Source organism: Diachasmimorpha longicaudata, chromosome 11 (assembly GCF_034640455.1).
Source record: "Diachasmimorpha longicaudata isolate KC_UGA_2023 chromosome 11, iyDiaLong2, whole genome shotgun sequence".
Lineage (NCBI taxonomy): Eukaryota > Metazoa > Arthropoda > Insecta > Hymenoptera > Braconidae > Diachasmimorpha > Diachasmimorpha longicaudata.
In genome coordinates, this window is record NC_087235.1 from 5367712 (window position 1) to 5381734 (window position 14023).

At 38.2% G+C, this 14023-nt stretch overlaps 2 protein-coding genes across 6 annotated transcripts in view; one reads left to right on the forward strand and one right to left on the reverse strand.

Moving 5' to 3' along the window:
- Positions 1 to 211: 211 nt before the first annotated feature.
- LOC135167213 (rhophilin-2) overlaps positions 212 to 14023 on the reverse strand; it is a 30005-nt gene continuing 16193 nt past the window's right edge. For 3 of the 5 annotated variants that reach the window (XM_064130179.1, XM_064130181.1, XM_064130180.1), the window contains exons 2-11: positions 9828 to 9943; positions 9234 to 9362; positions 6010 to 6085; positions 3688 to 3765; positions 3044 to 3526; positions 2536 to 2806; positions 2269 to 2463; positions 1850 to 2079; positions 1409 to 1561; positions 212 to 1138 (exon numbers count right to left, since the gene is read on the reverse strand). In XM_064130179.1, the coding sequence (XP_063986249.1) occupies positions 941 to 1138; positions 1409 to 1561; positions 1850 to 2079; positions 2269 to 2463; positions 2536 to 2806; positions 3044 to 3526; positions 3688 to 3765; positions 6010 to 6085; positions 9234 to 9362; positions 9828 to 9943 (1929 nt within the window). In that variant the 3' untranslated portion in view covers positions 212 to 940. Of the gene's footprint in view, positions 1139 to 1408; positions 1562 to 1849; positions 2080 to 2268; positions 2464 to 2535; positions 2807 to 3043; positions 3527 to 3687; positions 3766 to 6009; positions 6086 to 9233; positions 9363 to 9827; positions 9944 to 11923; positions 12229 to 14023 lie in introns of all 5 variants that reach the window. The other 2 variants (XM_064130178.1, XM_064130182.1) reach the window with 2 other exon arrangements.
- On the forward strand, positions 3881 to 5506 carry Tilb (touch insensitive larva B). Its single transcript, XM_064130187.1, has 2 exons — positions 3881 to 4761; positions 4828 to 5506. Exons 1-2 carry the CDS (start codon positions 3881 to 3883, stop codon positions 5261 to 5263), a joined length of 1317 nt encoding a protein of 438 aa, XP_063986257.1. The 3' UTR covers positions 5264 to 5506.

A 14023-nucleotide genomic window follows, 5' to 3' on the forward strand; every position in this document is an offset into this window, starting at 1 on the left:
GAGACTGCCGAGTTGGAAAGAAAGTGCATCACCCTACACCGAGGTGAAGGCTCCATTTCGAAACAAAATTCCAATTCCCGTTCATTTCCCCACCCTCGTGTATCTCTATTTAGCATTCCTGCGAAAGTCATGAAATTATAAAATGTGTTACGACATTTTTTTCAAACTACTTGATAAACACTGGTTGAGTTGCGAATAATTGAGCCAATAATGCATTTCATATTCACTTTTTATTTTCGATTACATAGGCATTTATGTTACAGCACATAAGAGACAGAGTTTTTTTTCATTTAGAATATAAAATTTACGTTTAATTGTTGCATTTATTTATGTACAATTCAGGAATGTACTGCGAAAATATTTTAACGAGTGATAATTATATTTCTTTGATCAAAGAATAATTTCATCCGGTCTCTTTGCAGTTGAGTGGCACATTCGTAATTGATTTAATTCTTCCGAAAGGATTTTCCTATTTTTATTCAATTATTTGTCTGCCCTACTCCTTGACGAGGCTCTGTGTACATGGCTGCGTCAATGCAAAAGAATTTTGCATTCGCTCAATACAATAATACAACGAAAAATCGTTTTCGTTTTACGTTAAAGCGATTTACATTGGAATTTGGCATTACAATTTGTCTTGACATTTCTCGACGAACAAAAAAAATATATCGGTTGCCAGCAGTAATCCAGGGTTTCTCCTACTCTAACTCACTCAAAATGGCCGATTCACGTGCTCCTTTGGAGCACAAACAGAAAAAAATTCTATTTACATTTTTTTATGTCATTTAGTTAATTAATTTGCATTGAAACTTGTGGATTACTGAGGCAAATCGAAACGCTATGATATGGCGAACCTCTGTAATGATTATTATTTCCTCCTTTTCTTGCTGTTCATATCTGACTCATTGTTTTCACAATCAAGGAAAATTGAGTGACGGAATCATCTCAGGATGACATTGTCGAAAGTAAGATCTCTGCTGTCTCTCTGATTTGATTTTTTGAAGGGATTCCAAGGAATCCTTCTCGCAACGTGAGCAGTTGTCACAGAACCCGCTGGACTCGGTTGGCCCGATGATACACCTGATGAACTGCTCGCTGAGACACTTCCTCTGTCGTGATGACACGACTTCATTGGTTTCTGCAGTGAGAATTTCAGTCAAATTGAATTTCGGTTGACATCATTTTTTTATTATACATATTAATGTCAAATTAAGAAACAGACTCCCTAAGTGATTCATTGATTTGTTGATTGTTAGTCTCAAAAAGATAATAATCTAATATAATTCAGTCTTGTCTAACTTGCAATTTCTGGAGTATTTTTCCAACAGTGTATCAAATGGTATCAGTTCGATTGATCTCTGTTGGGAGCATTGTCATTTTTGAAAATTAAAGGAAAGGCAGTTTTCACCTTTAGATAATTTCGATCCATCGGCGTGACGAGTTTCAAACTTATCGAGTCTCCGCACTGTTTGATCAAGCGTACAACTTGCTCGTGGGAAGACCATTTGACGTCTTTATCACCGATACTCACGATGAAGTCACCTTCCTTCATGCCACCCAGCTGAGAAAAGAGATAAGAGAAATCAAAATGAGCTATTAATGTTGTTGATTCAATCTCATAATTTATTCCACATTAATGTAAAAATATTTTTCAATTTCTCATTCATCTTGAAACCCAATGTGTTTCAAAACATTAGAGAATTGTTGTTTCTCTTTAAAATTGCCAATCACTGTAATAATTCAAAGTCTATAATAGAATGCAGGAGAATGACTTGCTGAATCTCCAGCATTATGCACTTCATCACTGGATAACATTGAAACAAAAAAATCATTATGCTACTGAACTTACATCAGCTAGTGAGTTGTGATCGACTGCAGCAATGATAACAGGAGCATCTCCACGAACACTAAATCCAAAGCCTTCACCTCCCGGGCCCCTTTGCAGCTGAATGAGTCGTGGGGCTGTCCAGTGTCGCTTTGCTGAGAAAATTGCGACTGGTCCGAGAGACCTGAAGAGGTCGTCTACCCCGTGCTGACCAAAGTCCGGATGCGTGATGTTCAATTGGAATTTAGTCGAAGCTAAAAATAAAAAAAATCAAAAAAGTCTTAAGTACTATACGAATTGTCGAGTGTTACTTCATCTATTTTTTTTTCATCGAATTTGGCCACTCATTCCATTTGTGACAGCTAATTTCCTATCATTGTTGTGGCTTCGTCTTCTTCTATGGACTTCAGCTTGCTCGCTTTGATAAGAAGAGTAAAAATTACCAATTATGTGGGGTGGATCCAGGAGCTCTCGAAAATCGTCCTCATCCCCAGCTTCACTATAATCCTTCAGCGTTAGCTCATGTGCCCTTTTGAGAACCTTAGCTAACGCCTGTTTTCCTTTCAATTCTCGGCACATCCTCTGGAGTCGTTGGCTCTCCTCGTGCAGAACTAGAGCTTCTCTCAAGTGAGCTTTTCCTGTTCAGAGAAAAAAAAGTGGAATTGGAATCCGGGAGGCGAGTGAATGAAGATGATAAATCAGAATCCTACCCAACAAATTCCTCTCCTTATCATCCTTTGGCACATTGTAATCAATTTGCGTCTTGCCATCGCTCTCTTGAATATGCTCAAGAGTGAGTTTCGTCTCAGTACGAAACTCAATGATAGGCCTGTCCAGTAATCCAGCAGCGCAGTGTTTATGTGAAAGTGCGAGATGATGTTCTCGTTTGACAAGGACCAGGGAAATCCAGGATTCTGGCACATAGTCGCGAACCGGCTCACGGGATATAACACCATGTACATCGTTATATACAGCTGCCACCTGAAAAATAATTCGTTATATAATACAATACGATTTCCAAAAATTGTCCATTCCATTCGCTCAAAAATAAATTACTGATTTAATGACCGTCAATTTATAATTTTTCTGTGACTAATTTACGTCGATTCATTATTGTGTACGTAAATTAGCTGGATAAATAAATAAATTTTCATTTGTCTTCATAAGTATCTTGAATATGAACAGAAATAGAGCAAGATCCAAAGAATCCTCGCCTACCTGTGCAGCTTCTTGAGCAAGATCCAAAGAAACATCAACATTTCTTCCCTCCCTGGACTGCAGTTCCAACTTCTCAAAAAGGCACTCCCTAGCCTGCGCCAACATGAGCTGGACCAGCATATTCAGCATGTCAGGTCCAAGGTCCATGCTGGGGGCATTGGTAAAATTTTCGTGAATATATCTGAATGTACCCGCAGCTCTCAAGAAGGCATCCACAGCTTGATCCAGCCCCTTGGCAGTCCTCCTGTCCTGTCTCGCACCCAACTGAGTATACAATGCACCAGCATTGAAGAGTATGGAGGCCTTCTCGAAGGCAACAGTTCGTTGACAGCTCGGTACTCCAGTTAATGAATCAAACCACTCGAAATATATTCCCAGACTTCTATCTGGGGGAAAGAAACGTCTCTCGATGAAGTATAACTGATTGTAGTAGCGGAGGAGAAGGGCGATTCCCGCTGCATCTCTCGTTGGTGTTCGGGTCGCCTATTAAAAAATAATCGATTATGTTAATATTATTGGAGTGTCATAACGGACAATCTTTGGAATAACTCAAAGTGTAGAGCGATTTTAATAGAAAAAAATACGTCTGATTCCCCAGGTCGTCATCTCCATGTAATTGATACTTATAATATCGATTAATTTACCTGTCGCGTCTCCATGAGCTCAGCAATAGCCTCTTCATAATGCTCGCCATCCTCACTGTAATGCTCCAAAATAAAGTCCTGCAACAAAAATTCAAAAGATAATTAGACTTTCCGCTCGTTGCTGGGGGATGTTGGATCGATATCACGAACTTCCCGACGTAACCAATTCTAAAGAATTTAACTCCCTCCAAAAATGGTAAGGATAACGATAGACCTCATCCGTAAACGATCAGAGCACAACGAGGGTGAGATATCGACCTTGGAGGAGCTAGCCCTCCATCAGGAGAGCATCGAAAAAATCGAACTGATAAATCGCCTCTGCAAAGATCTGAGAATTCTCCTCCTGCAGAATAACCTCATATCGAAACTCGAGAATCTGAATCGATTGAAGCTTCTGGAGTACCTCAACCTGGCCCTTAACAATATCGAGGTAATCGAGAACCTGGAGGGTCTCGAGAGTCTCAAAAAATTGGATTTAACCGTGAACTTTGTTGGAGATGTGCGCGATGTGAAGAGACTTCGAGTTAATGAACATCTGCAGGAATTATTTTTAATTGGTAATCCATGCGCCGACTACGATGGCTACAGGGACTACGTTATCGTTGTTCTTCCCCAGCTGAGGGAGTTGGATGGTCATGAAATCACGAGATCTGATCGCATAAAGGCGATGCAAAAGTATGCAGTGGCCGAGGGAGATGTCATCAGGGGCTACTGGAATTACCGAGAGATAAGGGCACGACAGTTAGATCGCCATCGTGAGAAGAAGGAGCGAGCCACAATCACGGAGCTTGAGGATGGGGAAGGTGATGGCGATGAGGAGGCAACAGAGGCATTCTGGAATAGCAAGAGCTATCACACACCCGAGGATAGGCGAGAAATAGCGGACAAGGTGCGAAAAATTGAGGAGAAGAAAAACAGGGGGCAGGAGAATAATAACAATCGTTCGCCGAAATTTGTTCCCAAGTTGTTCAGCCCCGAGGGGAGACCATATAACGTCAACCAGGGGAGGATTCCATTTCACCTGGATGTAGAGGGTGATCCCGAGATTGTTACTTTGGAGGTGATGACATACAGGTGGGTAAAAACTCGTGTAGAAAAAATCCTGTCAACGATAAACTTATCAAAATTTCATCTCTTCAGGTACTTAGACACATCTCTTCTGAATGTCGACATCCAGCCAAACTACGTTAGAGTCACAGTAAAAGGAAAAATTCTGCAGTTGACATTACCCTGCGAGGTATTGACTGACAGGAGCACAGCCCAAAGGAACACAGCGACTGGAAATTTAATCATAAATATGCCACGCATGACTCCCCTGACAACTGTCACGAAACGGTTGAATAATTCACTTGATAAGTCCGAAGAAGGCAACCGGTCACCAAAGGTCATAAAATCTGGTTCCACGATCACAAAGCGTGAATTATTGGAGATTGGGCCACCTGTAAATGACCTAGATTTTTCCAAAATCTATAAGGACTCCAAGACTGTTCGTCAGGAGGGACCGAAGGGCGATTTACATGGGAGAAAAGGTTCTGTTAATTTTGTGGATAACCCTGAGGTACCTCCATTAGAATAAAGAAGAGTAATGGAGTCCCAGGGAAATTGGTCATTTGAATTGAATAAATAGGTTTATTGTAATGATTTATAATAAAAATTTACTGGAACTTGAACTTCACCATCAAACGATTTCAATATTTATGTGATCGTAGAGAACATTATGACGTCTTACAGATTGTTGTGGTATTTCTTGAAGAAATATGAATAATGTTCACAACAAAACATTGTAAAATTAGCCACATTTCATTAAAACATAATATAATATAAGTATATACCCCAATCTATTATATTACACTTTAATATATAGGATATTACATAATGGGACGACGATAAAGTCATTATTGTTTAAAAGTCTGAGTAGTTTTATGGTTTCATTTGTCTTAAATTAATTATTCAAGTTACGCCTCAGACAGAGCTTTATGAATGCTAATTGTTCGCCCCTGACACCTTTGACGCGGTATTAACCAGCAAAAGAAGCTATATTTATCTATCGGTAAAAAATCTCAGCACGAAGTCTCAACGGGCTTGATTGTTGATCTCCTAAACAAATTAACAATAAATAAATTGCAAATTCATTTTACTCTCCAAATGCTCCCACACAATTAGAACATTTCCATCACTTTTAATTCAATCAATTATCAATTTACAAATTCTGAAGGAAGAATTTTTAAAAAATCCGTCATAATACTGGGAATATTCAAATTCAAATTTGTTTCAAATATTTCATTTCTTCGGGTATTCCGTGCGATCTTAAAAAAAGCTCACCTTGAATGGATCCCGGAAGTCAATGTCTTTCGTCTCCTTGAGGCCCAGCGGGATCATCGGCATGATCGGTTCCGTCCTGAAAACAGAAACCATAAAAAAAATTAAAAACAATATCTATCATCGGTATTTAAAACCCACAATGCCAATCGCTTTTTTTTTCGTATTTTCAGAGAGATCCGTGACCCACTTGGGCCCGTGGCATTCGTTAAATGTCCGATAAATCATTGCCTTGGTCCCGTATTCGTTCGGCTTCCCGTTACAAAACTTATACGAGAGTTCACTTCGGCTATAAAATCGTCAGTTTACGGAAAAGGAGGAACGTCCAAAAACAAAGTGACGACACCGATATCTTTTGAGGTGAACCGCTTGCAGGATAAAAAGATATCTTTGTTTACTGGTTCGTTTACGATTAAATGATTAAAAAAAATCCATGACCTAAAAGACAATTGCGGTGATTGGGGTGACGAATCTTCAATTCTACCAATTTGTTCAACTACTACATATTAGTTTAACTACTATGACATAATATTGTCTCACTCCAAATAAACTTGTCGATTCTCTTGATTCAAGACAAAAGTTTCAAATAAAAATCCACTGATTCATTGAAAAAATATTGATTCAACGGTGTTAATCACCATTCAATATTTTTTCTACCATATGGTGCTGAGGAAACTTGCCCCATAAAACCATCTCTTCATGTTTATCACGTCTACCGCTGACGTCACAAATTGCAGTCGATAAAAATATCGATATCGTCCGGTCCATAAAAACAATCGTCAAATACTCAACTGAATTTGTATATTGAAGTCATAGAAGTAACTCCCCAGACCAGAATTTCCATTTCACTATTTCTCTCCGATATAAAAATAAAAATTACAAATTCTCGTATACGTGCTTTTGATCCACATCCGATGGAATAATCCTGTGGTTTTGATAGTATTCTCACTCCAGTTAACTCGATACCACTGAGATTGGCCAATCTACGAAGCTCACCCATCGGGTATTCGTACCCGAGCGAAAAACGCAGAGGTGGAATAGAGGATTTAAAAAAAAAATTCAAGAAAGAGATAAGGGGAAAAAAATTGCGAAGAGGCAACAGAGGCGTGCATAAAGAGAACATCCGCTGGTATGGGGATATATAGTAGGCGGACAGTGACCCAGGAACCGAAGCATGGCGGATGGACCGGCAAACTATACGGCAACGTCGAATGAGGGAAGGTAAAAGCATAACCATGGCATGAGAAACGCTCTCTCGCGCCTATTATTGCCTCCGAAAGGAGTTAGAAAAACATCATGGCGCCATTAGTTGATGAACTAATGTACACTCGATATATCAGAAAAAATTAATCCTGAAATATCAGGCACTTCAGGGAGTCGAACCCAGTGTGCCTTCCGCTGGAGCTCAGACGATCTCCAAAATGTCACAGGTCTCAGTTTTCATGAAAATATGGCCCCATTTTTTTGGGACTCATAGTCCTACCATTCGATATTTCCAGAGTCTTTCAATCAATCGGTATTAACTAAAAATATTTTTTATGGTGATTATTATTATTTAATTTGTAGGTGTCAACATCTTTGTATTTTTATTATTTGAAAAACAGGTTGGTCTGGTTTTAATTGGTTTGATATGTAATTGTCAGCTTCTGATGAGGTGGAAAACAACCCAAAGAATTCTTTAATTTCAACTTTATTACTTTTTTGATAAAATTACTGGAAACCACTTAAGCCAATCGATTGCCGGTTGGACGTTGAATCAATTGATATTGTCTCTTATTTTCGGAGACATTATTGCCTTAAAAATCGATAAAAAATCCTGAATTTCAAGAATTTTGCGGTAGAAATTCGGTGATAATCTCTGATGGCGAGGACCTTGTTTCTTTCCTCTGCCTGAATCACCTCCCAGCACGATCGTCGTTTACGATCCCCTCATTCTTTCATTTATTTCTTTTATTTATCCATTTCGATCCAATTCTCCTCATAATTTCATTATTTATTAAGTCAGTCATTCATTAAACATTTAGTAAATTATGAAGCCTCATGTCATAGCAATATAATTCTATCAACCGAATTTGAATGACAGAATCATATTCTTTTTATTGTCGGACCAAAACTCGTTAATTCTACTGATATGAAGATTGGTAAAAACTAGAGATGATGGACTTCTTAAAAGTTAGGCTTCTCTGCCTGGTGAGTTCGAAAGTCATAATAAAGATACTAAAAATGACACCACCATGCAAATGTATGATAATATTTCACGATTGCGTTAGCCGAAAACGAGTTAGGGACCACTCTCATGGTGGTGTTAGATACACCACGAGAACTGGTTTATTTGGAGCAAATAAATTTATTCATTTCAAGCAAATCGGCCAATTCGGATGGCGCAATGAATTTTTTACTCAAACATGATGTGAATAAATTCTCGAATGTAAAAAAAGTGTCATGATTCCCCAGGCAAATTTTACACCACCAAAAAATTCGCAATGATAAAATAATCACGAAATTCACGAGAATGCGTCATGATTCAATCCCAGGAATAAAAAAAACCGAGAAACACTGAAATAAAAATGGTATCGACACATGTTATATAAAGACCGTATCTCATACCGTTGGCCATTGTCTTGGATATCACCGAGGGGGTATAGGACATTTACAACAGCTGGCAGAATGGTTCGTGCTACAGTTTCTTCCTATCACTGTTGAATATCTAGCGAGGTTAATGCAAACCTCGAGTTTTTTATGAGTTTTGTGCTCTTGAATACCGGAATAGAGGAGTACGAAAAGACCAGGTGGTTATATTTCATTCGTTGGGGTGCAAAACCTTTCCATTGAACACATGACGCACTCTGGATGAATAGAATCATAGATCAGACGATAAGAATACTCATGACCTTGACTTTATACTGGAAACCATAATTGAGCCATAGTTTCGTCGAATTTGCTTACGAATGCACACCTATAATTGGCTTGATATCATCGCAACCAGGAAATTATGAAGATGATTCCTTGGATTTTCTTATTCAGGGGAATCCCCGAGCGTAAAACATACCGCGCAGTTAAAATTGAAAATAGGATCATTAGAATCACGTGACCTTGACGATGGTCTTGTATACCTAGGAATTCCCTAACAAGATTGAATCGTAATCGGATTTATCTGTGATACGAACTCGAGTGTTTCGATTGTAACGTGATTTTTTTTTTAACTTTAAATTGACTCGATAACTCACCCGTCATTCTGATAGAGTTCAACTGAGCTGTTGAGCTCGGCTAGTTGTTCCTTGAGTAGCTGAAGATTGGAGTTGACGAAGCTGAGCTCGAGGGCAACGGTCTCCTTCAATTTTCGGTTTGTGGTTGCTCTAAAAAATTGATATTAATATTTACGATTTTATACTAGAAAATAATCATCGATTCATTCGTTAAACGTTAACGAATGCATATTTGATAAACTTTGATCTGACCTTCGTCATTTAATTGAGGCAGTTGTTAATTATTAACAAATATTCATTTAATTGTGTCATAAAAGTCTGTGAAGGTTACGATCATTTTTTTCTAGAAAATTACTAGAAAACTACTCAGGAATTGACGGGATTCCGTTCATAAGTGAGACGAAGTTGCTATTCAAGTACTCAAGTTATTGTCTATTTATCATTCTGTCTCATAAGGAATTTATTAATGAATAAAATTCAATGGTTTGAACCTTGAAAGAAAGAAAACATCTCGCAAATCAATGAGAATGTAGATTAATGCACAGGTCCTGCTTAGTAATTTACGAATCCGTGCAGTTGTAGTCCACCTGTTATTTATAATTCAACTTGACTCACTTGAATAAATTCTCCGCCCCAGCGCGTAATCTCAATTCCTTATTTATCTCCTGATTGAGTTTGCTCCGTTTATTCTGCAATTTTCCTCTGCACGTAGCGACTCTGGGATCCGAGCCCTGTAACCATATACATCGAATAAATATAATTATCGAGCATAACGACATAATGAAGGTATTGTACGTTGGATGCACGTAAAACAACCGACGAATTATTAATACCGTTGGAGATTATTGAGACGAGGATTTGCTCCTGATGGCACACATAGTTATCATCAGCAAGTTTAATGCATCATATGAGGCACGTTTAACGTGGAAACTAGGATCATTTCAGAGTTTATTAGGTGTTCACGTACGTGACAAATGAAATTAACATATTTTCAGATCACTACATCATCCGTTATTCCGAACGGATCGTTTGCATTCCATTATTCCACATGTTGAGATGTGAACTAGTCATAACATTCGAAAAAGATCAGTAGAAGAATAAATCTGTTACTTATTTTATAAAATAAAATTGCAAGTTCTTGTTCAAAAAATAGGTAAAAAATATTCACCTAAAATATATCGCATGTCAATAGAAAGTTCGGCGATGGACCCAAAATATTTACACTGAGGAAGTGCCATCGATTCAATTGTTCTAAACGTTTACAGGAGACCAGCAAAATAAATTACTCGAGCAGTAAATAAATAAAAACTAACACAGGTATCTGTGATTGACGGCGCATAAATGACAAAGTGGGTGTTGACTCCAGGAAATAAAAAATAAATCTCCGACAAACCATAACACAAAATTGCACAATATGGAAATGACAATTTTATCCTCAACATTTCCATGTCGACAATTTCATAACCCAACTCCCCAGGATGGAACCCATGATGTTCCGGGTTTATCATTGCATTGAATAACGAGTTGCGTTTTCACAGTCGTGTCATGTCTCCTTATAAGTTTCTGTTAGTTACGATCGATTGGACTTCCTCGGGATGTCTCAACGGACTCGAGCCGCTCGTGTGTCCATCAATGATACGTAATACAGTTCAGGAAGGAATTAAAAGTGACGAGAGTCATTCATTTTTTATTTTTTTTCATTCCCATTCGTATTAAATCACAGGTTTGTTAGTGAAAGTTTTATTGGAGTCTATTTCCAACTGGATATTTTGCGCAATTTAGTGCGTGTGCATATTGACAGTTTGTTGAACCAATTTGACTTGTTCTTTTTCATGCTCATTGCAACATATGGAATTAATGGTACCCTTTGAGATTCAACGTGAGTTCAATTCCCCTTTAAAATCCAAAAGTTAAAACTAATGAATCAACTAATGCCAGTGGAAGTAGCAGTCACTTTAATGTTATCAACAGGTGTTGGTACAATATTCAGCGCAATAGAAGTGAAGGGACAAAATTCCAAGTATCGATTGGAAAACTCGTTCACTCTACAAACCGGATAATAGTCGAGAGCTATTACGAGGATTGTGAAAAAAAATAAATACAGTTGATTTTCGTAATTGAAAAATTGACAATTTCGGAGTTTAATGTATATTCCGGTCCCTTGGGATCAGAAAAAAGTTCTCCTATTACTATCAATTAATGTATGGATAAAATTGTATGTAACCGTGAAGTATGTAACCGTGGAGGAGTATTGCGAAGACGTTTATCAATAACAAACATAATTCCATTAATTTAGAAACCCCAAAATCAGTCGGAAGTGAGCATCATTCAATAATTAAATTAAATTAGTTCTGAAGTGGTAAAACGAGGTCAGTGCATTAGGCTGAGCCTCAGTCGTCGATCAATAAATTATAAATAAAAAGAGATCGCGAAATGACGTCAAAATATTTTTTTTTCAAGTCAAGTAGAAGCTGCAGGAAATATTTTACTATTTCTCTTCCTTTACAAGATATTTATCGATAACTCATCCTGAGGAAAATCCACTCACCTCCTTTTACCACTTCACTGCAGAAATAAACAACGAATTATACACGATAGAAGGATAAAATCTGGCTTTGGAAGCATATTGATAATTTATTAGCAACGGTAACTGTACTATATTCAATACAAGAGCAATTTTCCACGTGTTTAAGATGCACCAGATTTCTTACCCCGAAGCGTCGTCGTGGAGTGTCCAGTGTTATATCAACTTCCTTTAATTCTTTGCACTCAGTATTCTCATTATTTTCGCTAACTTTTTCCTCAACTGTCACTTGAGACTTGTCCAATTGCACCTCTGGCGATGTCACATTATCCCCGGTCAACGGCGAGTGATGCACCCACTTCAACATGGCCGCTAACACTACATAATGGGCACTTATTCCCTTTTCCAAATGTATCTGATCGTTTCACTGCTATGACTGGTCGTATACGCTTACTGTATTCACATTATTTAACGCTGAGTGTATTAGCTGATCTGGCGATTGTAAACACAGACTCGAGGTAAGTACTGACGTAAAGGGACAGGAATTCAGGAGATAAAACTCGAATTACTGAAGGTATGACTTGAAAATTTTTATCGGCATTTTCGCTGACGAATTCCAAAATTTTTTGTCGATTCACAATTGGACTGAAATCTCCTAATTATCCATCCCCCAAGTGTATCCACCACCCCCCTCCTGGAAATTAATATCCAACTGCCCGCGAAATGTCATGTTTTTGCAAACAGTGATGGGAAAGTCAAGTGAAACAAAAATGCAGTAGAAATTTTCCACAAATTAATTAACATTCCTGTGACTGAAATGAGAGATGAACATGCCATATTATCTGCGCCACTTGTTGTGGCGAGCGCATCAGTCGAACAAATGCGATGTGCGATAACAAAAAATTGCGATTATGTCGATAGTGATTTGCAAAGACAGACTTTGAATGGCAGGTGAGGGGAGAGGGGAAAGAGGATGGAGAAACGGGTATTTACGGGCGTTTTAGCGGATGGTCCCTCTGTCTCTCGGGTACGCTTTCTACACACAGGAAGCCGTGCCTTATTGACCACTACTGATAGGATTAAAGTTATAGCCCTCTCCTCCGCACCTGCATCAACTACGTCCCCCCCCCCCTCGGGAGTACGAATATAACAATTGATGATTCGCTACTCGATTTCACGCCCATACGGCATTTTACGAGGCTCAATGGAAATGACGGTGGGAATGATGATTGTCAGGTGGGTGAATAGCGGATGTTGAGTCTTAATTTGGTTGCACTGGGTTTTCGAGAGTATTTTCTACGCGTTAATGTCATGTGACACGTTTCACTCGTCTAATGTTTTAGGCGGCCGGTGGGATAGAATAGGGGGAACAATTATTTTTTTGCATTAATTATACGATTTCAGACGTATATGATTGATCTTTAATGCATGAGAAATCTTACTCCAAGAGTCTGCGACATTTAAAACTCATAGTAGTATCTCCTTAAATAGTAGGCGCATCCTGCACGTTCAGCGCAACCAGAAACATAAATTATTCATCACAAAAGTTTGATACTAACGATAATTTTCGTATTAGGCAAACAATTTTTGTTTATTTTTTCGTTGAGATGTGGGCAAAAGTTCCTTTCCCACACATTGCGATGAGATGGTGTTCAATACTCGGGTGAAAAGTGATTTTTATCTTGTTAGATTATTCGTGGGAACATCCCACGAGGCAATAATTACTAGTTTTCGGGGCTCGTTGCAAAGGGTACTATTTTTAGTCGGTTTATTGGGACATCTTTTACGTAGAATATTGCGATGTTAATAAGACTTGTCGATTGGATCATGTTTTTTAGGGTACGAAAGAGGAAAAACAAGAAGAAGACGAAAGTCGAAAAATCATGAGGAAGATTGAAGTAAAAATTACCGAACGATGAATTTTAGTACCCAAAAAAGGTACTGAAAATACGTAAAACTTAACCATCATTTACGTACTTCTCAACAAAAACCCACAAATTTTACGATTCGTTTGCGAAAAATTCCGTTACAAAGAGGAAAATGTATTCGTTCCCTCATATTTCTACCTTGAATTTAAAAAAGTATCGAGGTACATGAAGAAAACATAAAGTTTTGGTATCCTGGGACCCCTAATTTGTAAAACTCGGGATTCTACAATTAAAGATAAAAATTTTATGAATTTCGTACAATGAGGGGATGAAAACGAACCGAAAAATCCTCTAACTACTGGCCTTGAGGACACTTCTTGCGAAGGTGGTACCAGTTCCTCGAGGGATGAATTCAATTA

What these genes read in the sequence shown, in the direction of transcription:
- Tilb (XM_064130187.1), top strand. Translation starts at nt 3,881, where the DNA reads ATGGTAAGGATAACGATAGACCTCATCCGTAAACGATCAGAGCACAAC. An exon ending in TTGGAGGTGATGACATACAG is followed by an intron (nt 4,762 to 4,827) that starts GTGGGTAAAAAC and finishes TCATCTCTTCAG; the next exon opens with GTACTTAGACACATCTCTTC.